General features: G+C 42.8%; 2 protein-coding genes across 6 annotated transcripts in view; one reads left to right on the forward strand and one right to left on the reverse strand.

The window, feature by feature from the left end:
- Positions 1-374: 374 nt before the first annotated feature.
- On the forward strand, positions 375-5,686 carry traf3ip2l (TRAF3 interacting protein 2-like). Of its 2 annotated transcripts, none has more exons than XM_037113931.1 (10): positions 375-609; positions 1,775-1,863; positions 1,973-2,649; positions 2,784-2,826; positions 2,913-2,977; positions 3,089-3,186; positions 4,130-4,198; positions 4,396-4,512; positions 4,605-4,679; positions 4,830-5,686. In XM_037113931.1, exons 2-10 carry the CDS (start codon positions 1,808-1,810, stop codon positions 4,974-4,976), a joined length of 1,347 nt encoding a protein of 448 aa, XP_036969826.1. In that variant the 5' UTR covers positions 375-609; positions 1,775-1,807; the 3' UTR covers positions 4,977-5,686. The 2 variants fall into 2 exon arrangements, with proteins under 2 accessions (XP_036969826.1, XP_036969825.1); XM_037113930.1 differs by lacking the exon at positions 375-609 and adding an exon at positions 709-1,089.
- Positions 5,687-7,437: 1,751 nt separating this feature from the next.
- The window catches only part of wwc3 (WWC family member 3), a 31,960-nt gene continuing 12,096 nt past the window's right edge, over positions 7,438-27,301 (reverse strand). For 3 of the 4 annotated variants that reach the window (XM_037113923.1, XM_037113922.1, XM_037113921.1), the window contains 22 exons: positions 26,698-26,807; positions 26,320-26,520; positions 25,791-25,867; positions 24,217-24,296; positions 21,750-21,879; positions 21,131-21,280; positions 20,178-20,251; positions 17,711-17,959; positions 16,240-16,329; positions 15,391-15,962; positions 15,192-15,312; positions 14,745-14,825; positions 14,575-14,661; positions 13,924-14,119; positions 13,599-13,769; positions 11,964-12,094; positions 11,705-11,852; positions 10,391-10,555; positions 10,191-10,283; positions 9,869-10,099; positions 9,639-9,766; positions 7,438-8,259 (listed from right to left, as the gene is read on the reverse strand). In XM_037113923.1, coding sequence (XP_036969818.1) covers positions 8,193-8,259; positions 9,639-9,766; positions 9,869-10,099; positions 10,191-10,283; positions 10,391-10,555; positions 11,705-11,852; positions 11,964-12,094; positions 13,599-13,769; positions 13,924-14,119; positions 14,575-14,661; positions 14,745-14,825; positions 15,192-15,312; positions 15,391-15,962; positions 16,240-16,329; positions 17,711-17,959; positions 20,178-20,251; positions 21,131-21,280; positions 21,750-21,879; positions 24,217-24,296; positions 25,791-25,867; positions 26,320-26,520; positions 26,698-26,807 — 3,352 coding nt within the window. In that variant the 3' untranslated portion in view covers positions 7,438-8,192. Of the gene's footprint in view, positions 8,260-9,638; positions 9,767-9,868; positions 10,100-10,190; positions 10,284-10,390; positions 10,556-11,704; positions 11,853-11,963; positions 12,095-13,598; positions 13,770-13,923; positions 14,120-14,574; positions 14,662-14,744; positions 14,826-15,191; positions 15,313-15,390; positions 15,963-16,239; positions 16,330-17,710; positions 17,960-20,177; positions 20,252-21,130; positions 21,281-21,749; positions 21,880-24,216; positions 24,297-25,790; positions 25,868-26,319; positions 26,521-26,697; positions 26,808-27,301 lie in introns of those variants that run through there. The other variant, XM_037113924.1, reaches the window with a different exon arrangement.

A 27,301-nucleotide genomic window follows, 5' to 3' on the forward strand; every position in this document is an offset into this window, starting at 1 on the left:
TCACTCCACCGTCACCTTGCAGCCATCTTTACTGCCCACAAACAGCAACTCCGCAGCCTTGATAATAAAAACGATGGTGCAATACAACATTTACAGATGGGTAGGAGTGTACAATATGTTGCACAACTGTTAATATGAAAACAGGAACTCATTTTTTTGTGGCTCTTTTTTTTTTCCCAGTAACTTATTACTCTTGCAGAAGTAACACATTACGTCAGTCATTACAACAAAAAAAGTAAAAATGGAAGACTTTGTAAGAAGTCACCCCAAATGTTAGATAGGATGATCATTACGTCATTGAGGGTCCCCACAACTTCAGATGTACAAGTATAAGTGTATATGTGTACGTGCCTGCGTCAGTGCGCGCGTGCTGCTCTCCCTCCACACACACACACACACGGCGGGTGGAGGTGGAGTCTGTCCGCGGGGCGGTGCGGCTCAGCGGCGAAGTTACGACCGAATCCATCGAGAGCGTCAATATTTGTCATCCGTCTCGGGTGGACGATGTGTTTCTCGGTCGGCTCTCGTGACTTTTATACACTTTTAACCGTTAATCACTGAACGCGGAGGAGTTACCTGCCGGGCGCTCGTGAACCTGAAGCACCAACGGTAAGTTACGTCACGTAATTACAGTTGACTGGCACAACCTGTTAATTTTCATGTACTTTGACAAAAAAACAAAACAAAACAAAACAACCCCCAAACCTTTGGTTTAAAGATTGTGTGGACGGTTTATAACGCTTTTAATACAACTAGTTTACTGTGCGCTTTATTATCTTAGACGGTTTTTTTAGGGTAATAACGTCAAACTTCGGGATAACTGACGTGAAAAGATGCTACTAGCTTAATATCGGTAAACTCACGCTTATTAAAACAGCTATGCTAATCTCAACAGTTCCTACAGATAATGACTGGAAGGTTGTTTTTTTTCTTAATTTTAACCTGTCAGCTCGAAATAAAAAGGTAGCCGGAGACGTATCTGGGTCAGGTTCAGTGGAAAGTGCACACAACAACGTGTGTGTGTGACCACAGAGGCTTTAAATGAGTGTGTATTTACATTTACAGGAACCATCAGGTGCGTGTTGGAAGGTAAACCCACCTAAACAGATGTGAAGAAGTTGTTTGTTGAGCCGAGCAGAGAGTCTGTTATGAAAAAAACAAAACATTTCTGTGACCCTGATAGAAGTACATTTTAAATCTAAACTGGCATCTGTAAGATAATTTAACTTTTTATTTCCCATAACTTTACTAAAAGAGGAAACAAACAAACAAACAAACAAAACGGTGTGAATGGCCACAAGATTTTGAGAATGTGGGTGAGAAATGTGTATTTTATCGATGACACTGTAAAAGTACAGTGGTCACACAGCTGTGAATCAAACGTGTCATTACTCAGAAATCCAGAGACAAATGTTTATCATCTGGAAGTTTTGTGGTTTTGTGTTTTCCACCATGAGTCTGTTTTTTCTGTCGGCGAGAGGCATCATTTCCTTATTCCCACATGTGAGTTCATCAGTCTCCTAAGTAGGAACCACTAGACATTCAGAGAAAAGTCCCCTGTGTGGGAGACACTGTGTCACACACTGAAATGAGTTCTCATTTGAATCGAAAAGACACCAGCAGAAGTGTGGGCTGGTATACAAAATTTGCATCTGAATCTATTAAATGTTAACTTAGGTATGTGTTAATATGCAAAAGAAAGAGAATGAAGCTGCTGTACTTTCAATCAGATAATTCGCCAGGCTAGTTTTGTTTTGACTCATGTCCTCTACAGAATTTCAGGTGCAGCTGCATTAGTCACACATGGATGTCAGGAGGAGGCCTAATGATGATGCCAACTTCCATCGTCTCAGCTCTGAATAGGTAACCATGACAACAAATACACTGTTACTACAGATGTTACAAAACTCAGGAAGACAGACAAATACTCATCTTAATTCATCTTGATAAATGTTGTTTCTCTCACCCGCAGTCACGTCAGCCAGCTGAGCAGATACCACAACAGCCAGCAGAACACGCCTGAGGAGGACGATGAGACCATGAGTACAGAGGAGCGAGAAGCCAGCGTCGTCCACAAGCCGGACTCCACAACTAACCCCGTTGGCCACCACGCTCCTCCAGAGCACGCCACCGTCCCTGATGACCCCCTCAGCCGACACAGGCCGGACAGAGAGCAGGAATTCAAACACAACCACACTTTCCATCACCCTGGCCTGAGCTACTTCTCGTATCATCCTCCCCGCAGCTTGCCTGCCGGGTACAGCCAGCCCACGCCGTTCCCAAGCCAGGCAAACGGAGCCTGGCTTCACCCGAGCTTTGCCAGCAGCTGGTCGGGGTATCCCAACAGCCTGCCGTCCTCTCTGAGCCACAAAGATTTCTCCAGCTGTACTGGAGAGAGCTGCCTTTCAGGGTGCAAGTCCCTGTCCCTGCCTGCTGGACACAGCACCAGTATGAGCAGTTTAGAGCAGCCGTTTTCACTGTGCTCCAACCCGCCTTCAGCCAACTTGTGTCACCACACGTTGCCTCCGTACTCGTGCTCGCCGAAGGGCGCTGCCTGCTGTGCTCAGTGTCCTGCGGACGCCTTCAACAGGGGGCCTGTGCCCAACAACCCCCCCTGGCCTCAGTACCACCCAGCTTATGGTCCATACTGTAAGTCTGAAACTGTTTATCACCCCAACACAGGCACATACTAGTTGATAGGGGCAGTTAATTATAGCTCTTACAGTAGAAGGCAGTCAGCCTGTAATGGATTTTTTTTCTTTCTTCTGTCTTTACTGCTTTAGTTCCAGTTGACTGCAGACTTCCTGGAGCTGGTTACACACAAATGTGAGTTGCTGGACACATTTCAGCCTCTTAACTCATGTTGTATGTTTTTGAACTGTGATTGAAAATGAACTTTTTACTTCTCGCAGTGACCTCAACACTCCAGCCAAAGACAAGAACCCTCCTTGTAGCATACCACTCTCACTGGAGCAGAGTAAGTGTTGACCGGCAGGTCTGCAGATTATCAGATCATTATTATCAGAGTATTTAATCACCGAGCTGCTGTGCACTGCTTTCATTATTGATTTACTGCTCTTGAATACAGGAAGAGTGTTTGTCACATATGAAGCCGACAATGACAAGCACGTCAATGAGATCATCAACTTCGTTGCTCTGCTGCGACACAATGGCTTTGATACGCATGTATGTACTGGTTTTCGTTATGTTTTGGCACAAGTTGAGATAAAAGGGTAAAACTGTAACAGATAAACAGAGTATGGAGGATTTCTTAAAATCTTTGTCTGTTTGGACTTTTTTGACATTTTTCACATGAACCTTTGGTATCAGTATCAGTTAAAAAATACTTCTCTCTGCTTATATAAAATGATAAATATTAACTTATATAATAAACCTATTTTCACCAATTAATGTAACACATTCATTTCACACCAAATTGTAAATTTCAGTCAAAAACAGATCTGTCAGCTAATCTGCTAAACTAACGTTAATATAAGTATCTGTTTTTAATTTCCATGACTGGCTTTAGCTTCTGCTACAATGCCGCACAACCAACCTAATTCCCAAGATGTTAGTTTGATGAACAAATTGTCATTAACAGTCTTAAATTAAGGCTTGCTGTGGTTACCTCTGGCTAGCTTTAAAGATGCAATATGTAAGAATTGGCCACTTACCAAATTCAAACTCAAAACAAACAGGTGTCAGCATATCACCTGCTTGTTGGCTCAGTTACTGTGTTGGTGTTAACGTTAGCACAGGTGCTTTAGACAGGGACGGGCCGGTGTCAGCTGGTCAGTATGCTTAACATGCTTTACATTGGTGTACATAAAGGCCATAACTTAAAAACTGACAGCTTTAGTTCCATTGTTATTGTGTTACTGTTTTCAACTAGAATATTCCACCTTTTCGGATTTTTTTTTAGCAATCCCGCCCACATTTGTTTTGGTTTTTAGCTGTAACTGCATGTTTAATTTCCATGGCATACATTTTGTTAGACATCAAACCAAATCAGATTTTGGTCTTAAATACATATGTAGTAAATATGTATTACTGTGTTTTGGTTTTGTAGGGCAGTTGGGGTGTAATTTGTTTGGGTAAACTTTCTAACTGATGTCTTTCTTTGTTTCAGATTGACATCTTTGAGCAGCAGTTCAGGAGTATAAGCAAGATAGACTTCATGGAACGGTACCTCAGCGAGGTGAAAATCTGACATTTCTAAGTTTATAAAAATGGATAAAAACAAGAAAGTAGCCTCAAAATACTTTTGATATAAAGATCTGCCCCATTCTGAGCTTTCATCTCTATGCAAGACTGAATGTATTGTATAGAGATGTTTAATAATAGAGCGTAAACAGGATTGATAAGCGGTCATGTTTATGTTGTCCCCTCATCCAGAAAGAGTATCTGATCATCATCATCATCAGTCCCAAGTACTATGAGACGGTGACAGCCTCCCCTGTTGGCCTGGAGAACGACGAGAGGACCTTCAACACCGTCTACATACACAAACAGGTTCACAGCTTCTCCAAACGACTCCAATATCCACCTAATGTTGAACTTTTTTATTATTTCAATGTGTTTTTCTTTTCCTGTGTGTCATGTAGCTCCAGAATGAGTTCATCCAGAATGGAAGCAAGAATTTCAGGTTCATTCCCATCGTGTTCCCCGGGGCCAGAAAGGTAAGTTTTACGACTGTCCATGTTAGTTTGCTGCTTCTGCTGTTTCTCTACATCTGTATACTGTTATGAAGCCACATCAACTCGTGCTCTACCTCTAATCTCTAATGAATCTCTACAGTCTGATTACTCGTTCTCTTCATGTGTTCACAGTGTCACGTCCCCAACTGGCTTCAAAACACACACGTCTACAGCTGGCCGCGCGACCGGGACGACATCCTGCGGCGACTGATGAGGGTCGAGAAGTACAATCCGCCTCCAATCGGCCCGCTACCGACCATCGTTTCTATTCCCATATAGAGACCTCCACCCTGAAGACACACACTGGACTGGAATGTTTGAAAAAAAAAAACTGGAGAACTACTGATCATATGGACATACAGTATGTGAGCCGGATGTTTTCCTTTACATCAATTTACATTTTAAGGTGCTGCATGAACGTTTCTCCTGGGATAAACAGTGTAAAAAGAGTGTTATGAATTCCTCTAACTGCACCGACAAAGTGCCAGTGTTGAAGTCAAAAGAAGGACCAGCAGCTTGTGAACGTGCATCACACCGCACGCGTTAACCTCTCTGTATTCCACCTGATGTTTACTGCTGCTACTGCTGCACATTAATCACCTTTACAGCCCGATAAGGACATGCAGGTCTTTGTCAACACAATTTAACATCTACGGTTCCCCGAATTTGAACACCTCTGGTTGTAAAAAGAGAGATTGATCATATTTGTACTCGTATGAGTAGTCTGATGACTGTATATTTGCAGAATGACCCGCAAGACATTTAATTTATGAGAAGCAAACACAGACACGTCCTACCTGGCAGCCATGTTCTTTGTCATCGTGGCGTCATTCTGATGCAAACAGCCGGCCGGCTGGAGGGAGTCGCTGTTGTAGTTTGACGAGCAAACTACAACAGAATTTACTCTGCTTTCTAATGACACATGGCAGATATTATCAGCATTATTTGAAATGTTTTTTTCTCATTAAAAAAAAAAAGGTGTTTTTAAAGTGTTGGACTTTCTGAATACTTCTGGGGGGGTCACATTGTTTTTTTGGACATTTGAGGTCTTTTACTGCAAGCCAGTGGATTACCAGTCGAGCAGCTGTGATGTGAACCAAAAGGTGACCTGAATTAGCTTTAACGGTGTCTCCAAGTTGGTTTACACTGCAAACTGAAACAAATAAAACCACTGAAACCAACCGAGAACAACTAAGTTATGTGAATAATACGTTACTAGGCGTTTTAGCTGATCACTTGCAATTTTCTATGACAGAAAAGTCAAAAACAGAGATGCAAATTGATTTTACAGGCATTTTTATGTTTGTTTCTGCTCTGAAATCATCAAAAACATTTTTAAAAATGTTAGGGCAGTGTGTGAAACAAAGATATTTAATGTTTTACCCTCTAACTGAGCAAAAACATCCAAAAGACGTCAATTCAATGACTGGAGAGCCAGAATCAAAGTTCTTTCAGCATCATTTCAACGATCGCTAATGATGAACATGAAATCCTTACAGGGTTTTTTTTGTCTGTTTGGTGATCTGTGATTCTTGGTGTCGGCTGTTATTCCAACCTTTAATAAACAAAACATGGAAGTTAATAAACAAGATGAGTAGCTGACCTGGTAAAATGCATGCTGAGGTCACCCAGTAGATTTTGCTGCATGGATTAAAATTTGGCCGTCATAAAAAAGTTAGATATCTAAAAGTACAACATAAAAATGTACATTTTGAACCCTGTAAGGATTTCACTTGGTCATCACTAGTAAATGTTGAAAAGACGTCTAAAAACCTTTCACTCAGGCTCTCCAGTGGAAGTCTTTTGATGTCGAATTTAATTTCTTTTGGAAATGTTTTTGCTCTGTCGGTCACCAACTTAATCGATTTTTGCAAGTATACACTCAATCAGTTCTGATGCCAGCAACACTTAAGTTGGGACAGGAGCTTCAAAAGACTGGGAAACGTGTGGATTGCTTAAAAATACATTTTACAGGTGAACTGGTTTCATCGGTAACAGAGTCATAGTCTCATGATTATCATGATTTCATGATTATGAAAGGGACGACCGTCAGTGCAAAGATGGGAGCGAGTTTCACCACTTTATCAAACACATGATGGTATAAAAGATAATACTACAATACCTGTTGTCAGTAAACAGTCTGTTTGCAAATAGCTGCATTCTGTTTTTATTTGCATGTCACACACTGGCCTATTTTTCTATAATCTGGGTTGTAATAATAGAAGTGTAGAAGTGCACAGTGTGTTTGCAGGTTAGATAAGACGTGTCCCTACTCTGACATGACAGTTAATGAAGGCAAGCAGAGACCTGGGACTTGTTTGCCTGCAGGGCTGCAGGCATGCTTTCAAACAGCAGGCTGCATTTTTCTGTTTGGGAATGAGGCATGAGAATGTGGAGGTCTTTGCACTTTTTTCTTCTATTAATTACAGTTCTGCCCTCACTGCTGCGTTTGAGTGACTTTCTAGCTTCTTGTGTGGAAAGGCTCAAACAGGATGTCGTATCAAGATGAGTAGCTGACACAGCTGCCTGCCTGCTGTGTGGTACGGCTTCTTAAGAATCGACGACTTCAGACTCAAATGGGTCATTGCTGCCTGTTCGCGGTTTGAGAGAAATCACATGTAACACCATGACACACTTAAAGAAAACGTTTGTGTTTGCAGAATACGGTGTGTTCAGTTCAGCAAGTCCTGCTTATTAGCTGCATCTGGAAGGTAACCGATTAAAAAGCCGAGCGCCGCGATGTGGTTTAATGGTTTTATCTTCACAAGAGGTAACACTGCAGATGTTCATACAGACATCATAAAAAAAAAAATCTGAATAATGTGTCATATATTCATCCATATATTGAAAAGTACATGAAATAATATTAATTTTAATAACATAACAACAAAAGGACAATGACATCTGTAATAAAAGTGGATTACAAAGTGACATTTTATGTAAATAACTCTTAAGAATTAGGTAACAGAAAACAAAATCAGACAGTTCCATTTAACCGTATGTAAAAACATTGAAGTGCTATTTGTTCAAAGCTACAAAATACACTTAAAAAGCAGGAAGCGTTTCTTTTAATTTCCTTCAAGGAAAAGTACTATAAAATAAGTTACAGTACAGTGAATTTGTCCAAACCGACTTTTGTTCCCGTCTTCCAGCCTTTTGTAAGCACAAACAACAGGATCTGTAACTCATACAGGAATAGAGAGATAATGTTTCCTCATGAGAGACGTCTTCCCCCGAGAGGAGATGAACGGCCGTGCTGTTGTCGATAACTGAGTGTGTGTGTGTGTCTATTGTGTTCATGTTTATAATAGCCGCACAAACGCTTCTGAAAATGTGAAACCTTCTAATCTTCAACATGATCTGCGTGTCATCCTGCCCACATCCTTGTTTGAAAAAACTTTGTACTTCATGAGCTCAGAAAATTTGACAAATACTTCATGTTTAGTCACATAATAATAATAATAATAATAATAATAATAATACAGAGGCAAGTTCTCATACATCGTCAGCTGGCAAAGGAGGTATGTTGAACCTTGGTCTAGTAAAAAAAGCCATCTTCTCTCTGCAGGAAGAGAAAAGAAAACATGTTTACACACACATTCTGATCGACTTTGCAAAATAAAAGCATGTTCATCAACAGTGGTAAACAGAAAATGTCCCAGATGGACTTCATCAACACAATTCTCTGTGGATTTTTTAAGGTATAGTTTTAGATTTGAAGACAGAATTAAATATAAAAAAAAGACATTTTACGATTAAAATCCTCGAGGTATATGCCAAATAGTATTTTGTATTTCTCTTACATACATATTGTTTTTATATCAAATTCACTCTAATTCCCTGAAAATCAGCCTCATGTGGGACGAAGAAATAATCTGGAAAAAAGGTTTTTAAAAGTGTGAACCTCTTATATTTAAGACAATGACCACAATGCAGTGGTTTGCCTCTGGCAGCTGCTCGTCCTGAGCCATGACGATGGGTAACAGTCAAAACATGTTTTGCAGACTATTCTGATATCACACTAAAGTTTTTTTTACCTTCTGGATATAAAACGTCATCATTTTATCCTATCAGACATTTATGTGAGATTTTGTTGTAATTATCAAATTAATTGTTGAGGTCACAGGGATCTTTGAACTCTGCCTGCAGCATCTAATCAGTTCATCATTGATCATTGAGTAAACATTTGTTCCAAATCTGAAGACATTCCCTCCAGGCATTGTTGAGATAAAGTTCACAAGAATGGGACCGACGAACATACAAGTACGTACACGTGGAAGATAATTGCATCGATGCAGAGACACAGTGTAATGCAGAGTTCTGCTCCCATGCTTTGAATTGTGAGCTGACATAAGGATAAACGTTACTTATGGAGGAGATACGTCGCAGGGAGGCAGAGATCACCCGAGAGTGATAAAAATAACTCAACATCTCGAGACGTGTCTGATTTTATGAACTTGCTGAGATGGACAAGAATTCTGCCTCACAACAATTACTAATCGTGTCAGCCACTCTCACCTGAAGCTAACATCTGCAGCCATGAATAATAACTGTTACAGCAAGCCCAGCCAATCAGCCAAGATCAGACGAGGAGCTGTCAGCTTTGCCGTGCCGAGGTGTGTCGCGGCAGAATCAATGAATGCCTCATCTTAAAGCTGCCATGTGATAACAATATTACTGTGGCATGTTGATGGAAGGTTCTCAGTCATCCAGATCGTCGTATGTTGCCTACGATATGGCGCCTAGAAATATTACTTTAGATTACAACAAATGTGTTCGGCACCGCAGCTGGATAAATAGTTTGATTTTGAAAAGATGAAACTTTGGTCTGATTATTGGAAGGACTTTCTGAAGAAAAGGGGAAATTAAATGATGAAAAAGTGATACAGACACAGTGGAGTAACAGTGTGACAGCTGACCAGGAGTCAGTACAATCCCAACCTGAACGTCTGCACCGGCAGGGGCTCCTTCTGGCTCTGCCCCCTCATCTGCAGAACCTCTTTGGAAGCCTTCCTCAGCCTCCTCTCTGCCGCCTCCTCCTGACGTTGCTCCTGCTTGCTTTGGCTGGCCTGTAGCACAACAAAACGAGGAAGAGTCAGCGGCTGCTGCTGGCCGAGGCCCACTGCCACGTGGTTTGAACAGTAACTTTGGTGCTGTGCTTCCAGTCCAACCTGTCTCTGGGCCTCTCTGAGCAGGCAGCGGAAGCGCTCGTCCCTCAGGGCCCAGTGGGGGAGCTCCGGGTCCTCCCTGGCCTGCGGTTCCTCCAGTCGCAGCTTCAGCTCCCTCAGTGCGCTCAGCTCCTCCATCAGCTGCCTCTGACGCGTCCTGCAGGCCTGGAGATCCAGCTCCAGGTCCAGGGAGGTACGTGTCGGCTGCTCGGCAAGGGAGGAGCGGTACGACTGCTGCTCACACACACACACACACACACCCTCAGAAACTACATACTTAACACTGTTACCTGTGAACACCAGAGACGTTATTATGTGACTGTACCTGTTTATACCGCAATGTTCTTCTTTCCAAGGTGTTCCTGACGAAGGGAGATTTCTTTGGTAGAGTTGAGCTGTCACTGTCGCTGCGATATAACTGAACGATTAAATGGAGACAGAAGTTAGAACTGAGTCGTAAATGTGAGTCAACAGCTGAGCTGTGCAAATGTTTGAAAAGTAGTAATTCTGTATGGACAAACTCACCCGGCAGACATACTGACTCCGAGCGCCGGGAGAGAAGGTCTGAGAGCGAACGATGGTGCTGCCGCGCATGAATGGCGAGGCGTGACCCCAGCGACCTCCCCTCTCTTTGGGCCGGACTCGCACCAGCTCCGGGAACACGCCCTCCGTCATGGTGGCCTTCTCCACCTGCGATAACAAGTCACGCGCACCTTAAATTAACTTTCTGTATCCTTTGATTTTCTCATTATTTCCTTTATGTGACAATATGACAACAAACTGGCATGTTTTGTGCCAGCCCGGGACAGGACGGCCCTTCAGCGGGTGGTTAAAACCGCCCAGAACATCACTGCTACGGATCTGAAGAGCATCAGTGACATCGGTGACGGTTACTAAAAGACAACACCGAACCAGCCACAGTCTTCTTCACACTGCAGCCATCTGACAAGAAATACAAAAATATCCTCAGGCAGTGAGACCGCTTAATTATTTCTCCCCACTCAGGTGTATAAAATAGTTTTTTTCCCCCTCACATAACATACAGGGAATTTAAAGTAGTTTTGTTAAAGAACCCTGGTGTTGTAAAATTACAAACAAATGAACCCTGAGCCTTTACATGATGGGGTTTTGTTTGTTAAGTGCGTGGCAGCTCAGCTCAGCTTCATTGCTGAGCTGCTGCTGCTCACTCGTGTGGTGTGTGTCCACAGCGTAGTGCCTGTCTGCCCAATCTGTTTACAGGGATCTGTGATCAGTAAATACGACGATGTTATTTTCCTTAACCTCTGTTGAAAGATTGAGGAAGTGGCAGGGGGACAGAGCTGCACAGGAAAAAAGACAAAGCCCTTCTCCTGTGTGTATTCTCTTCATGTCTGTGACATGTTCTACAGATAGTTTGACAGTCTGATGTCGATATGAATGTCTACAGCTCATTTTCATGTGTGTTTTTTCAGAGAACAGCGCGCATGTCTCGGCTAAAATAGACAAGACTATTGAGTTTGGCAGTCTGGAGTTTTTCACACAGTACTATGCAAAGCTCCAGGTTTTGAGGAAAAAAGTGTAAGAAGAAAAATCACGCGATTTGGATTGCAGCCAATGAGCTGTCATCTTTCAGGTGATGTGTCGTATCTGCAGCTACACAGAGGAGAACTGTGGATCAGCACTAAGAGATAAGCATGCGGACTACGATGGGACCAGATGCCGTAATACGTTCTTGTATTTTTGGCATACTGTGTTTAATGTTTTTGGCATATCAAACAGTATAGAATTATGGGTGCTGGAGTGCGGTGTTTAAGTGTCAGTGGATATGCAGCTCCACACCGTCACCGCTGCGGACTTCACCTTCATCGTGGAGAGTTTGCTGGTCGTCTGCTCACAGCGCCCTCCGGTGGTGATGCAGATGCCCTCTGCACACAGCCCCTCTGAGCAGGCGGCTGTGAACGCTGTGCTGTTGCTGCAGCCGCTGTCCACAGACTCTGCCTGCCAACTCCTGCAAAGTACACCCATGTCACATGAACACACATGCTGAAGGAAAAACAAGTGACTGTGTACACGACATGACAGAACTTGGTTCGAGAAAAAAAACATAGAAACACCACACCTCTCAGATGCCGCCTCGCCCGGCTCGTCCTTCTTCTCCAGCCTCTGCAGCTCCAGCTCTCCTTCACGCTCCTCCAGATGGGAAGTGTTGGTGGTGTTGGTGGTGCGTGACAGCAGAGTGCACACAGTGTCCTGTAATGTCACAGAAAAAAATCAGATACACTGTCAACATTCCTCCTCCCTGCTCTGACAGTGTGAAGGCTCATTTGGCTCGTGAGACACATTCTTGTCAATCATATACTTTTACGAGCTGCACACCTGCACACTGTAGGCTACAAACTACTCAACAACAGTATCAACAAGACTTCTCCCAAAGGCAAGGCAGGCAGGATTTACACATCAATGCATTTAATGAGACAATCTACGTATTTCTTCCTAGTAATGTCACAGGATTGCTTGTTTCATTAGTACTGTGCCAGCTAGAAGGTATGTGATGAATTTTTCCCAAGGCCTGACTCAGGTGCATAATATCTCCCACCTCGCTACAAGCAAGCAAACAGCCAAACCCTCCGCATGTCATTCTTGTCCAAGCAGTCACAAGTTGATAAAAGCAACAGTAAAGAAAAATCTATCAAATGAAACCGTCACTGTCTCTGAACAACTGGACATCTGCTGCTTGTGATCACTTTGCACCTACATTTCAGCAAATATCTCCCCAGTTCTATACTGTCACGTGCAGCAGGAAGAACCGAGAGCTTGAAGACAGCGAGAGATATTCTACAGCAACACTCAACAAACAAACACTGCTATTTAAACAGTGACACTGGTAAGATCAGTTCTCCTCCACAGTGCTGGGATCAGCTGGTCAGCTTACTGTTACGATCCACAGAGACTGGTCTATTTGTTGGTGCTTGTGTTAACCATGTATTAAATCATTACTGTGTTAATTATTCCATATAATTTATCCATAAAATATAAAATCATACTGTACATGACAGTACAGGTTGCATTGTGTTTTAATTCACATCTATACATCATTAAGTTGACTGCATCATGGTATTGATAACTACATCAAGCTAGTTAACACCAAAGGTAGCTTTGCAGCAAAGACTCTTAATCTGATATCTTGGACTTGCTGTTGCCAGCTTCAAGAAATTTATAGCAGGCTGCAAGAACCGATCAGGAGCGAGACTTCTGAAACTTTGGGCAGTGGGCTGGATGAGGTGGGGTCAGAAAGAAGCATGCCTTCATTTTAAGGGGTTCACAGGCAAAAGCAGTTGAAAACAACTGTTTTCTAAACAAACACTTTATTTTAGCTCCTAGGTTTTTTGTTCCCACTTGGGTCTGTTCTTAGAAAACACAATATTCTTTATCTTGCTGCTGATTCACACTGATGACATGCATTATTTTTCCCTACAAAAGGAGCATCACACAGTACATTTTTCCAATAATCAACAATCTTTATGAACGTCACTATAACATCGTCATTGTATTTTTAGTTAAGACATTTACCTTTCCCATTTCATGTTAATGAGCTGTATGTATTTCTAAATCTGTAAAGCACATAGTCAACCATTTTCCACCTCCTGTCATGCTTCTCTCCATATCCCTGAGGCAGATGCCATCATCATTTTCTGTTAAACTGGCCACTGGTTTTATTTTCAGGACAAAAATGCATGCATGTATGCATGTTTACCATGGCTCTGGGCCTGTGCTCGTCCTCCTGGCTGTCGTGGTGTCTGCGGTGGCTAAGGCTCTTGTGTTCAGGCCTGGGCAACTCAGTCCCGCTCAACATCTGCACTCGCAGCCAGTGGTAAACCATCTCGGCACTTCCCTCACAGTCTGCAAGGCTCACCTGGGCTGTACCCTGCACGAACACACAGAACATTCAGTGTTTTAATTTAGCTAATGGCAGATCAGTGATGTCCAACCTGTCAAACAAAGCCTGAGTATTATTTTAAAAAAAAATCAAGATCAGTGCTGCTGTATGACTCATTGTCATCTCAGCCTTTCAGACCCACCAGTAGCTCCTCCTGAGCCTGAGGTCCCAGCGAGCAGACGGACAGCTGCAGAGCACACACCGCCAGGGCGTTTGTAGGGACAGGAATGCAGAAGCCTTCGTTGAAGCTCATTTGGGACTGTGGCTCCAACGCTGTACAACAGTAAAACACACAGGCCCTGCCGGCGTCCAGTGGAATCAAGTGCACCTTCACGTACCTGCACATGAACACAACAGCATGAGATCTCGATGAATTAAAAACAACAACTATTTAGCCGTGATTTTGGAGATTTAGCAAAATGATCATCATCAATTCAAACTTCATGTCAAACATCATATACTGATGCTATAAACATACTGTCCATGTACACCAAACGTAATAAAAATAAGCCGCACAGTTGTCCTCATTCCTTCATATGAGTACAAAGTTCCTAAGAAGGGACAGCTTTATCGTGTATGTATTTATCTGAGTAAACAGTGAGGTTGTCTATACTTAATGTAGGTATGTTCCAATAGTCAAGTATTTCTTACATCATGTGGTTTACAAATTGCAGCACTGTAAAGCGGGGATGTTGTTGCTGCTCTTTATTACATTTTGCTAAAATAACTCTAAACAAAAAGCCAAATAAACACACTGACAAAAATGTCACACCGTTGCTTTAATCGTACTCACACTTTATAGCCGTCTCTCACAGTGGATCTGTTCAAATTCTTGAGCTGTAGCAGATGTAGCCGAAGAGACTGAGAACTGGACTCCCATCTGTAATGAAGAAAGTAGAATATGAAGTTGGACAGAGAATAACCAGACCACCCTCAGACAGTGTACAGGAATAGTTTACTCACAGAAGTCCCAGCTGGATCTGGGTGGGCTCGCTCACAGAGGTTAGCTCTTTCATGTAGGACATCTCGTCAGACTCCTCCGCCCTGTTGGAGGAACGACAACACAGTGAATAACTAACGTGGTTCTTCTTTCACTGGAGACAAAATGAAGATTGTCCGGCGATGTCACATGACATATTTGTGGACTTGCTAACAGCTTTTGGCTATTTTAAGTAATTTATGTGTGAATGTGATTTTTACACATGACAAGATGACATTTCTTAATTTCTAAGATTTAAAAGGTTGATTTCTTTGCTTGCATGGCACCTAATCCGCCTTGAAAAAGATGATATAATTTCCAAAACACATAGCATGCATTTTGGGTTGTGCAGTTGCCTCCTCTGTCACTAGGAGGCGCAGTTGCTTCAGACAGCTAGCTGGATGATCATGTGACCGTGGACCTCCTCTCACCTTCTGCCCCAGGCCTCGAACACACCGCTGTCAGTTGCCAGAGCATCCTCCGACACGCCTGCAGACACTCTCCGAGCTCTTCGGCCACTCCTGTTGCCACTGTTTCCCCTCAGAGTCACTCCTATGGAGGTAAACACACCAAGTTAGATATCGGGTACTCTGCATTGTTTGGGAGGAGGGTCAGATGTTTTACACTTGCCTGTGGAGGTGAAAGCCCCCTGAGCCCCGCTCTCTCTGTGACTCTTGCCGTCCAGTTGATGCACAGCGGCTGGGCTCAACGCGTCCTCACCACTCAACATGGCGCTGTGTGACAGGGTTTGAGACTGCGCCCGCAGCCCCTCTAACAGGCCACGACCCGCCTGCTCCATGTACTCCTCCGTCATCTGGGTGAGAGGGCAGTCCTGAGGGGCGGAGTGGTAGGGTGTGTCCATGGGAGAGCTGGGTGGCGACAGGGAGGAGAGCGAGGATCGGGAGGACAGGGAGGCCAGGGACTGCGGGGTGTCGTGGGAGCGTTTGGTTTTGCTCTGGGTCAGGGGATCAGGAGTATACATGGAGCAGTCTCTGGACAGTGTCTCAGGTTGCAGCAGGTAGCGCAGGTGGGGGTCGAGCGGCTCCCCAGCCCCGTCGTGGCGCTCATATTGCGGGACGCCATAAATGTCACTGAAACTGATGGAGCTGAGGGAGCCTCGGCTGGACGCCAGCGAGCCCCGACTAGAGGCGAGAGAGCCACGGCTGCTGCTGGACGACACTGTCAGAGAACTGGCCGACAGGCTGGAGACACAGAGGACAGACACGAGTGAGAGAGGGAGGAACAACTACAACAGGGCTAGACCAGTTACCAGCCTGAAGAATATCGGGGCAAAAATGTAAATACAAGTTAAGTGCTTCAAAACTGTGCTAAATTTCAACATCAAAATTTGATTTTTTTTTTCCTGCAAATGTGAATCAGTCTCCTTGATTACTAATAAACTGTATGCGTGTCAGCCCTGAGGAAACCATATTGGGCAATCCCTAAATGGAAAGATTTTAAAGTGAGTGTGTGCTGCACCTCTTCAGCTGGGAGTGAAGGTAGGTGGTGATTCGTGTCGCCTCCTCCAGCTGCCTGAGCAGAACATTCCTCTTCTCCTGCTGCAGGATCCTGACATGAAATGCAGAAGTTGTTCAATTAAGTTTATTCAGTTAAATGACGTCTGAGTCATTTTAGGGAAGGGTTATATTGCAGAGAAATATGTCTGGTCTACGCTAAAAATAATCATATCCGTCTTGTGTCTTTATTCCATTGTAAAATCCAGCAGACAGCAGGTCCACATCAGAAAGCACACCATTCATTTTAAAGGATTAGCTGAGCTATGATGGCAGCTTTATCACCCCTCCAATCACACGAGCATGACACTAAGACTAACAGATAACTCAGTGAACACACAATGACACATGTTACATAAAATAGAGTCATTTTCACTTCATCAGAATTTTGATAAGTTTGTCAAACTTTGCATTGCACTGTTTTAACAATGCAAGAAATAAATCATAGTAAACATAATAAACTATGATTTAACCAAATGTCATTACATGAACAGCAGTCAGAAATCATATCAATCTATATATAACATCTGAGTGATTTCCAGTGTTACTAAATCGGATACTCAAAACCTGAAGGAGCAGACAAAGAAGGGGAGAAAAAAAGAAAAGAAAAAAAGAAAGAGACAAAAAAAGAAAGAAGAAGAAAAGGAAGAGGAAAGAAAAAAAGGAACAAAAAGATGAAAGAAAAATAAAAAGAAGAAAAAGGAGCAGAAGAAAAACAGAAAAATTGAGAGAAAAAAGAAAAAGAGAAGAAAAAAGAAAAAGAAGAAGAATCTGCTTGGAGTCACATGGACTGTGGTTACATCGTATCAATATAGCACGGTGACTGAATACATAGAACATGTGCATGCAATGATTAATCCATGTGATATAAAAAAAGAAACCAACTGGTTTCTATATTCAAGCTGCACACATGTCAGAAACATTATGAAGCTGTGTGTGGTGGAGGAGATGATGGAGAGAGGAGATCTCCGTCTGACTGACCAGGACGACCATGTCAGTAACAAACAAGCCCCTGTCACGTGTCATGGAGGCATCATTTGGCCGTCTGTCAGTGTACTAACATGCAATAAATGTGATGCTGATGTTTTCAGCCTGCAATATTTTTGACAAGGGATTGTTTGTTCTGTATAGCTCAATAATCAAAGTCTAAAAAAATCAAGAGCAGCAATTCATTTAAAGGGCATTTGATTGTGAGCGATATCGATCTCATGACTCTTACTGTGTTATCGCCAAGTTTAAACTTGCACAAACATGAAAGCAGCGTGTATGTGTGTGGCTAATTATTTATTTATGTATTTTTTTTCATGCATCTTAGTTCTAAAACAGATTTATGTTGTTAGACATGACCCTCATAACATTAAAAAAAACAGTACAAAATGTGTTATAGAAGTCCAGTGTGCAGGTGCTAAAATCCTAAACCCTGACATCTCTCTCACCTCTGATTGGCTCCCTGACTCTGGGAGCTGTGGGCCCTTTGCACCTCCTCCTCCAACCTGGATCGCTCCTCCTCCAGCTGCAGTAGCGTCTCTGCAGAGTGCTGCTGCTTGCTGACCAGGATGATCTCCTGCAGGAGGGCCTCCTTCTCGCGCAGAAGCTGCATGAAGTCCCGGTCGCGGTCCGCCTCGGCCCGCCCCGACCAGCTCTCACTGTCCAGCTGTGCTAGCTGGTGCTGTATACTCTGCACCCTGAGAGGACAAAAAACAGAAACATTATCAACCTCGTTCTCATCACAGCCCTCTCTCTCAGCTCACATCACACACTTCACAAAATCATCCATCATTTTCAACATATGCACAGTGTCTTGTTTTTTTATTGTCACAAAGGCGTGATGAACCGTGAAGTACTACAAACACCTCTGACAAGGTAAAATTAATATTCAAAGTAGGAACTCATTGTTTACTTTATTAATTAATTCCATTACAACATATTTCCTCTCATAGAACTGTATGAATCTGTATGTACAACAATATGTAGGCTAAAGAAAAACAACCAAATCTTAAGTCTGAAGCCCAAGATTTGTTTTAAAGTCTGGATAATGGAAATACACATTTCCCTCGTCGTAAATCCAACAATGTATCATCACTATAGGTTACATCCACAATCTGATATCACCGTGTCGGTGTTCCATAACTTACTGTTAGTTTACTGTTGAGGAACAAAATATGTATTTCAACATGTCCAAGATAATTTCTGGTTGTTTTAATACAGCATGTTTGCTTTTCTTTGCTCAGTAATAATCTTTGTTGAACCTTGAATCTTTGTGAATGCTGTCTACCACTTTACAAGTAACGAAACAGACTGCTGAACTGAGCAGATTTTCATTCTGGATCACCGCTATAAACTGTCAAGAAAAGAAAATAAATTCTGCAGATTCCATTTGAGTCGGATAATAAGTAAGTAGCATAACAATATATTTGAAATGGGATACGGGATATAATCCTGGTCTCCTGATTCTGACACTGATCTCAGTGAAGCAGAACAGCTTGCTCCAGATGCGTACAGACATTAATTATAATGTTTTGGCACCAACACGGCGATAGCAGATCCACGATTTGTTTCACAAGTCAAAGAATCACAAAGTTATATCATGTCTTTTTGTCCAACGCCTAATAAGAACACACTAATGCCTGCCGCATAAAAAATAAGATGAGTTGAAGGCAAAACTTCAATGGTGCACAGAATCAAATCCCCCCAAGAAAGTCCAACAAAAAAATATAGTATTCGCCGCACACATTTTTGTCTGCATTGACTTATTAAAAAGATAAAAATAAAAGGCCACGTTTCGATCACCAAGACCTATCTCAAGACGAAGACTGTGCACAGGACATACTATTTTTCGGTGGAATTATGTTGCAACACTTAAATAAAAATACGTTGACGACTTAACATAAACAATATTTGTTTGAGTGTTTGCGGAGTTAATATGAGCTGCAGTGTTAAGTGCAGCCTCTGTGTACTCTGCACAAGTGTTTACAGCAATATGGCAGAATCAGCTCAACATAAGACCACATAATCTGAGCCAAGCAGATATTCGATGCGGCGACTATAATGACAGCATTCAGGGTAGTCATTTTTTAGCTGAGCCATTACTGCTGCATCAGCCAGTGGTCTTACAGGTGTGTGTCAGCCACACATTTATCCAGACGGGGTTAAGTGGGATCTGAGGGAGCGAGTCCTCTCTCTCCTCTGATGAAATGACTGTGTTTATGTATGCTGGATTTCAGACAGGGTGACTCAGTGACAGAGCATGCAAGTTTCCTCTCACTCATTCTCTCTCCCTCCCTTCTTGATGTCAGGGCTCTTGAATCTTATTAAAAAAAAAAAAAAGTGTGCATGAAGCCAGCGTAATAACACAGCCACTCTTGCTGCTGCAGCTATCACCACAGCTGGAACACACACTGTCCAACCAGGAGAGTGTCAATCATTCAAACTTCATGTCATAACTGTACTGAGTTTATAAACTCTCCTCATCAAAATTAACAGACGCTCAGGCTTCTTTCAATGTTGATTTTTGCCAGCGTATAATTTCTCCTGCACTATAGGGTCAGCTGGGATATATTTAACCAAACAGTGTGTATATTAAACCACCTTGCGGAGGAGCAGGGTGGACACCGAGGCAGGCGGTGGGCAGCGTTCTATCTGGCTGCGCACACAAAGGCAGCACACAGTCAGCAGCAGCGTGGCCAGGGAAGAATGTGACCACCCAGCTCATTCCGCTGGCCAGACATCGCTCAGCAGCCACGGCCACCGGGCGCAAATACTATTCATAACACGCCCTCCCACTGGACTACGAGCAGGCCCCGAGGAACGAGAGGGGGCTGACAAGGCCTGTGAGTCAGTGCTGCATGCCGGTGTGTCATAGTACTATGGCTGATAAACAACACAACAAGCAGGCACTCTTACTTTTTCTTGGCTTCCTCATATTGCCAGTTGACTTTTACTTTGTCCACCAAATGCGAGGAATCTTGGGAACCATACTGAAAAAACAAAAAAAAGAAAACATGGAAAGATTTAACTTGTCTTTGAATCACAGCAATTTACATCACAAATAGTGGTTGAGACATGGCTTACAGGATAGTCATTACAGACGTATGAGGGGAGTGTAGGGAGCTTCCTGCAACTGATGTAGTCATCATTGTGGCAGCTGACATCACTTTCAGGGCAGGGCTCAACTCAAGACCTGTATTTTTAGCCTAGTTTTATTCATCAACTTATGGAAAAGTACCCATTACAAGTATGACGAATTAGCTATTGTATACATGTTCTGTCTGCAATGTCCCCCGTAGATGTTCAGACAGCTAGCATTGGATTAATCTGATGCTGAAGTAAACTTAAAAATGTGATGACTCTCAGGCAAGTTCTTTAGTTAAAAGGAGCATTCCAGAAAAGCAATTATGGATGTTTACATGAAGACATGTGAGTCACACTGAATTAGAGCTTCGACAGTTCATCGATTACTCAATTAGTTTCCAACTGTTAAATTAATCGATGTAATTTTCTAAGAAAAAAAGTCAAAATTCTTCTTTAAATGTGAACATGTTCTGGTTTCTTCACTCCTCTATGACACTGAACTGATTATTTTTGCATTGTGACATTTGAGGACATCTTCTCAGGATTTGGAAAACACGGATCGTCGTTGTTGACAACAATGGTGACATCTCCCGCACCAAACAACTGAGCGATTAATCAAAAAAATTATTAACAGGTAAAACGACAATGTCGATAACTGCGAGTTGCAGCCCTAAACTGAACATATATGACTCAGAGAATGAGTACAACACGCCTCACGTCTCGACCTCACAGAGTGGAAACCAATGTTTTCGGGGGAGACAGGGAGGAGTAGCAGCGTCACCCACCTCTCCCATGATGTCAGTCTGACAGCCAGTGTCACAGTACTGCTGCAGATTGCAGGAGTCACCCGCGGTTCCAGTGCTGTTCGCCACCTCGCCGGCCGGGTCGCCGATAGACAAGCTGCTTTGGAAGTTCACCGTCAGCTTAGCCAGGCTCTGTGGGACGAGAAGTGATTACTGACAAAGGAGTCAGCTGTACAATTATGTGATTTAAAGATTAAAAAAAATTGCTAAATTGATCAGTTTAAAAGACTTCTCCTGTTCCTCATTTCGACACCATTATAACATCTTAAGAGTGTCATTTGGCTTCCTTATGTGTTCATAAATAGACTGTGACATGTCCAGGAAATGCCTCTGAAAATGTGGCCCAACAATCTGACTGAATCACCATCTATTATTCATAACACACTCCTTACTCAAGTTACATTTCTTTGCTTTGCTGACAAAATCACTGATGTGGTCTGTGATTCACATGTCTGGAAATGTGTTTTATTAAGAGACAATGATGAGAAGCAGCAGATCAGACAGTAGAGGCCAACAGACACTAGAGGTCAGCAAAGAATGTCCCAACAACGATCATTTCAGAAGCGAAGCACAGATAGCAGGATGTGGAGGGAATCTTTACCTGGATGAGGTCCTGCCTCTCCTTCTCGCCTGTGCTGATGGCCTTCTTGATGCTCCGCAGCTCGTTGAAGATGGCCTGAGCCTCGTCCAGCTTGTAATTCGTCTGACTGCAGGACATCTTCCTGTCGATCCTGTGACACAAACGCACGCGTTAAGATGTCGTCATCGAGTTGTCTCGTCTTTCTCACAGTGTTTCACAATGTTTACATGTTTAATTTAATCTATGGGCATGCAGACAAATTATCAGTGGTTATTGAAATGCGTTATTTCTCACATCCAAACATTCCTATCTGTCTGGTACGTTTAGAAACAGTCTGAGCAGGTCTTTACGAGTCTACCTTTAAAAATCTTTGAATTATATTAATATGACATGAGGTTCAGTTCGTTTTTTATGCACGTGATAAAATGTTTATCACATAATCCAAATCCTTGTTACTTTTCTCAGCAATAAAAGATTCTGTTGCATAAAAAACAAAACAAAAAGTCTACTTAGTCACGACATCTGAAAGCTAAAATGTGCCTGATGAGCATCATTACACATCATTATTCACTCATTTAAAAGGGTGGGCATGTGGTCAGTTATGAAATAATAACACTACATGTGACACGCCAATGAAAATACTAATCTCTGTTTCCACATGCTTACATAAAGTTTTAGTCTTTAAACTTCTGCTTTGGAGGAGAAATCTCACCTAAAAGAGTCAAGACCCAATCGAAAAACTAAGATATGTTGAGGGACTATTTCATGAATCGTTCTGTAGATTAACAAAAACAGAACTTATGATGAACATGACCAATCTGCTCTCCTGCTTTGAAGTGACTGGTGTTTTACTCTTGAGTGTGGGTATGAGGAGGGGGGATCGGTCGGTCTGTTGGTCAGGGAGCAGGAGGGAGTGCGGCATGGTGCCTCCTCCATCACTGGGCCTGGCACGTGGCCCCCGCTCTCACCGCAGCCCGCTTCCTTCACTCTCCTTCAACAGCAGGTACTGTTCATCCACCCGACCCTGCCTCTTCCTCCCAAAACAAGCTCTGCTTTGTTCCCCCCACCCCATTGGCACTGCCTGGGAGTTTATATGCTTAGCAAAAAAAAAAAAAAAAAAAGGGACTACCCACCCCTCAGTGCCTGCCTGTACTGAACCCCCCACCCTGTGTATATACTGTAAAGAAGCAAACATGCAAACATTTTCTTAACAAGCAACAGGTTTAGGTTGATTAAGTCAAAAACAACACCAGTTCAGATGTTGGATACTGATACGGAGTTAAATAAACAAGTGTAGCATTTGAAAATTTGAGATGATTATCACAGATGAGCCGAAAAGATTTTTGTCCAAAAGAGATAAACACCGAACTCCAACTCCTGAATTCTTTCAGGGGAGTAGTGACGATTAAGGGAGGGGGGCAGTTCTACGTTAGTTTGCTTTATCTGATGCGACATGAGCACGGAGAACAATTAGCTTTATTGCTGACAACAGCTGAGATTGGAAAAACAACAGCCGTAGGGTCCCCTCCTGGCTTCAACCCCTGCTGGGCAAAAGCCATCCCAGAAGAAACAATAGGACGCGCACACACCGGCAAACAAAGGCACAAACAGACATGCAAGTACGTATACACGCACATAAAAGAAGAAGAAAAAACACTCAAGGGGAGGATGCGCCCATGTTTTCTGCAAGCTGTGTATTCTCCTGGCTATTCTGGGAATCACTCGAGTTGTGTATTATCTAAGAGATAAGGGACTCTTTGCCAGGACTCAGGAAGTGCAAAGGAATTTGCTGCCAGATATCTCTGTGTTTTTGAAACTTGCTCTCGGGCCCACACCTCCCCTCCCCTCCCCTCTCCATGGAGCAACTTCCTCTCCAGGCTGAGCCTTGGCTCCCTGCACTCCACTGGTGCATCCTCTTCCTGAGGTGGAGTCCCCTTTTCCATCAAAAACTCCCTCCATTTGCCTTTTCTCTAACGCTCTCTCTTCTTTTTTTTCCCCTGCGAGAGGTGGAGCTTCTAATTCTAACATGAAATTTGGAGCTGCTCAGAAACGTTTCCAGCACAAAAGACACTATGTGTCTGTGTTTAAATACCAAAATAAACTGAAAGAAAATGGAAAACTACTTATAAAACACAAGCTAGAGATTATTCTTTTAAAATCTAATTTTCTCACATCTTTGGAATCTCACCATTTACCATGTAGATGCACTAAAATAATGTCTAATAATGTAATTAAACTGTACCTGTACATGTGAAACATGTTTCTAAACCACACAAATAGTTTGTATGAACACAAGGAGATGTGTGGAAAGCAAAAAGAGAGAGGGAACTGAGAAAGAGAGTTTGGGTTAATAAAAGATAGAGGAGAGAATAAAAAAGGAAAAAGGCCGCTGGGTGGGGAGCAGCAGGGGCCGAGTGTAGTAGGAAGGAGAAGGGTGGCCGTGGGAGGAAAGGGTGGGCCTGGGACACAGAGGCAGAGGAACACTCACTCCTGCAGGGTCTCCACTCCCATTTCCTTATACTGCAGCTCCTGCTTCACCTGGGCCAGCTCCTGCTTCAGTCTGGAGAGCTGCGGACACAAGGCCGAGCACCGGGTTAACATGGCTCAACAATGGGCTTCTCTCATCGCCACCCGCCAAAACTGCTTAGTCATGACTGTTCACATACACGAACGCTCTGCTGTGTTTATAGACACACACACACACACACACACACACACACACACACACACACACACACACACAGACAGAGTGATTCATGTAGTGAGGATGTCCCATCAGGGTTTAATTTCTGAGAAATTAAGAAAAAACTGTGGCTTTGTTTTGTATCAATTCAATGTTGCTTATATTGACTTTAAAGGGGCATTTCAACGTTTTAACATGTCCCATTCAGTTTGCTCATCTGAATGAGTTTCATTGAGCCTGTGAAAAATGTTGTGATGTGTTCTGTGGCTGGAAAGGAAAATTCTGAATTTAAAAAAAAAAATAATACTGATGATGTTGTTTCAGTTTGGCTGATATAGTTTCAAGCCTGCTATATAAACTGGGGATGTCGAGTTTTAGTGATATGAACAATTACTAGGGAGTGTCTGAAAAAAAGATACTGCTGAATTGCATTATGGGAAATGAGGGACCAAGTGTTTGAGGATTTTGACCCAAGCTATGGACAAAAAGTTAGATCTCAGCATCTGTTGCTTTGAAACTACGGTCTTTGTCTCATCTCATGCATAGTATAAAAAACAGTACTAAATATCATCTTGTTGTTAAATTTAATTTAGCATATAATAAAAGTATGTCACTATCAGTAAATAAGGAACAAGACTAATTGTCTGCAGCCATGTTGGCAGCTCTGTGAGGCCAAATTCAGGCACAACTGTGCTATGATATACTTTTTATTTATTTATTATGCCAAAATCTGTGAGGATCAAAGTTATTACGAATCATCCTCTGGGGACCAAGAACGTTGTGTTGATTTCTACCAGCTATAATATTTACTATGTCCATACTAACATTTACAGGAATAAAAATGAGCAGATGAGCAGTAAATTTTTATCGAACATGTGATTTGCTATAAATCACTTCAACGAAGCACTTGGCTTCACTGCAACATCACATAATAAATAAGTAATTGTTGGTGAACAAGTCAGTATTGAAACATGTATAGAACATCATCCGATAATGAGGGACAACTGTAACATACGTCTCCTCAATCTTCAAAAACATGTCTTTGAAGCTTTTCATCCGACAAAATAATTACACTGTTATCCGTAATTGGGATTTCTATAGTAACATCAAAATAAAGTCCAACTCATCTTTTCAGTATAAAATCATCCTGAACCAGGAAACACCCGAACCCATGTGACCGATCTCAGAGAAATGTCCGACTTGGCAGTGTGAGTCAGTGACCTAGCCTCTGCCTGACCCTTTGATGATGATCTCATCCTCATCCTTTCGAGGCCCCGGGCCAGAGCCACAGTATCCTGTAGGGGCCACACCCCAGCCCCCTTTTCTACCCAAAAGGGCCCCTCGCTGCAGCCCATTGTTCTCCTCCGATAATGACTTACCCGTTCCCTTCTACAAGCTATTTCCACTTTGATTTGGTCGGGGTCGTATTTCGCGTTTGAGGATGAGCCTGAGAGCGCTGTGAAGACATAGAAACAAAGGACAAAGGGGGTGGGGGTGGGGGGGGGGAACAGCAGTTAGTTGATAGCGATGATTTTTAAGTTCACAAGTAAGAGCTGAAGGGGGGATCCAGTGTCATCTCTCAGCCTTTGCTCTCTGTGGACGCCCCCTGGACGCTTTGTGTCTGACAGCTGGCTGGAGTCTGAGGGTAAACTGGGTGGAGGTGGATAAAAGGGAGGGTGGGGTGAACCAGGAATGGGGATTTGGAAGATATTCTATAGATCTGCCCCCCACCAGGTCCTGAAGGGACATCAACAATATAGCAACACCTTGCCAGATAATGAGGTCAGCTAAGGTCAGGTTTTGGTTGTCATGGAGTCATCCAGTTCACACATCTCCTCTCCTTTACTTCTCTCTTTCGTCCTATTATTTTGATTATGAAACACAACTGGACATTAGTGTGTGTCTTACTGCTGGTTATGGAGCGGTTGTCCTCAGAGAGCTCGTGGAAGAGCAACATTTCCTGCTGAGCCAGCTCCAGACGCTGCTGCTTGACCAGGTACATCTCCTTCTTGGCTTTGAGGGCCTCCTGGGCCACCACAAGGTACTCCTTCAGCATGCGTTCCTGCTCTTGCCGCCATTGAGTCCGCGGGTTCTCAATCTGGGTGGTCTCTGAAACCAGGACACAACGTAGATGACATGTAAGCAAATAATCTAATAACGACGAGACACATTATCAATCAGAGAAGGAGGAAGTGAGCTCTGTGTTCATGTTTTTATTTTTATTCACACCTATTCATTTTTGTTTTGTTATTTCAAGTGCTTGAAACAAAGTGGGGATGTACTCACTGTTGATGTGGTCTATGTAGTAAACTCCCACTTGCTGGTCATAAACTTCCTCCCACCCGAGAGGCAGTTCATCTCCAACACAGTCGGCAAACGTCAGTGGTTTGGTGATCCTGAAATGATTTAAAATCTATTTAGTGCAACAGTGACCCCAAGGAATGCATTTGTGCAATCTAATATCAGCCCATGAAATAAATGACCTTGCCAATATCTTTGTCAACTGGATTTCACATTGCTTCACAGAAACCTGATCACCCACATTAAGTAATTTTCCCTGTTTGCATTAAGTGGCCCACAGGGTGCTGCGCTCCATTTATGGTATCTATGAAAGGTGTTTCGGGGTTAATCGAGGGGAAAGAAGCAGAAAGTCAACATTTGTTCAAAAGAAAATTCCCTCTTTCCGCAACCTGACCCTCAGGATTAAAACTGAATCTTGACTTGCACCAGATCAGTTGACCAGAGTAGAAGCACTGATTACCATCGAAGTTTTGAGATGCTAATCACCATCACAGGAGAGGAATCCTGTCAAAATGTTAACAATTATCCAAAGTGATCATTTTAAAACTATTTGGTTGCAAAACACAATCCCAGTACACAGCTTTTGTTT

Source organism: Acanthopagrus latus, chromosome 11 (assembly GCF_904848185.1).
Source record: "Acanthopagrus latus isolate v.2019 chromosome 11, fAcaLat1.1, whole genome shotgun sequence".
Classification (NCBI taxonomy): Eukaryota; Metazoa; Chordata; class Actinopteri; order Spariformes; family Sparidae; genus Acanthopagrus; species Acanthopagrus latus.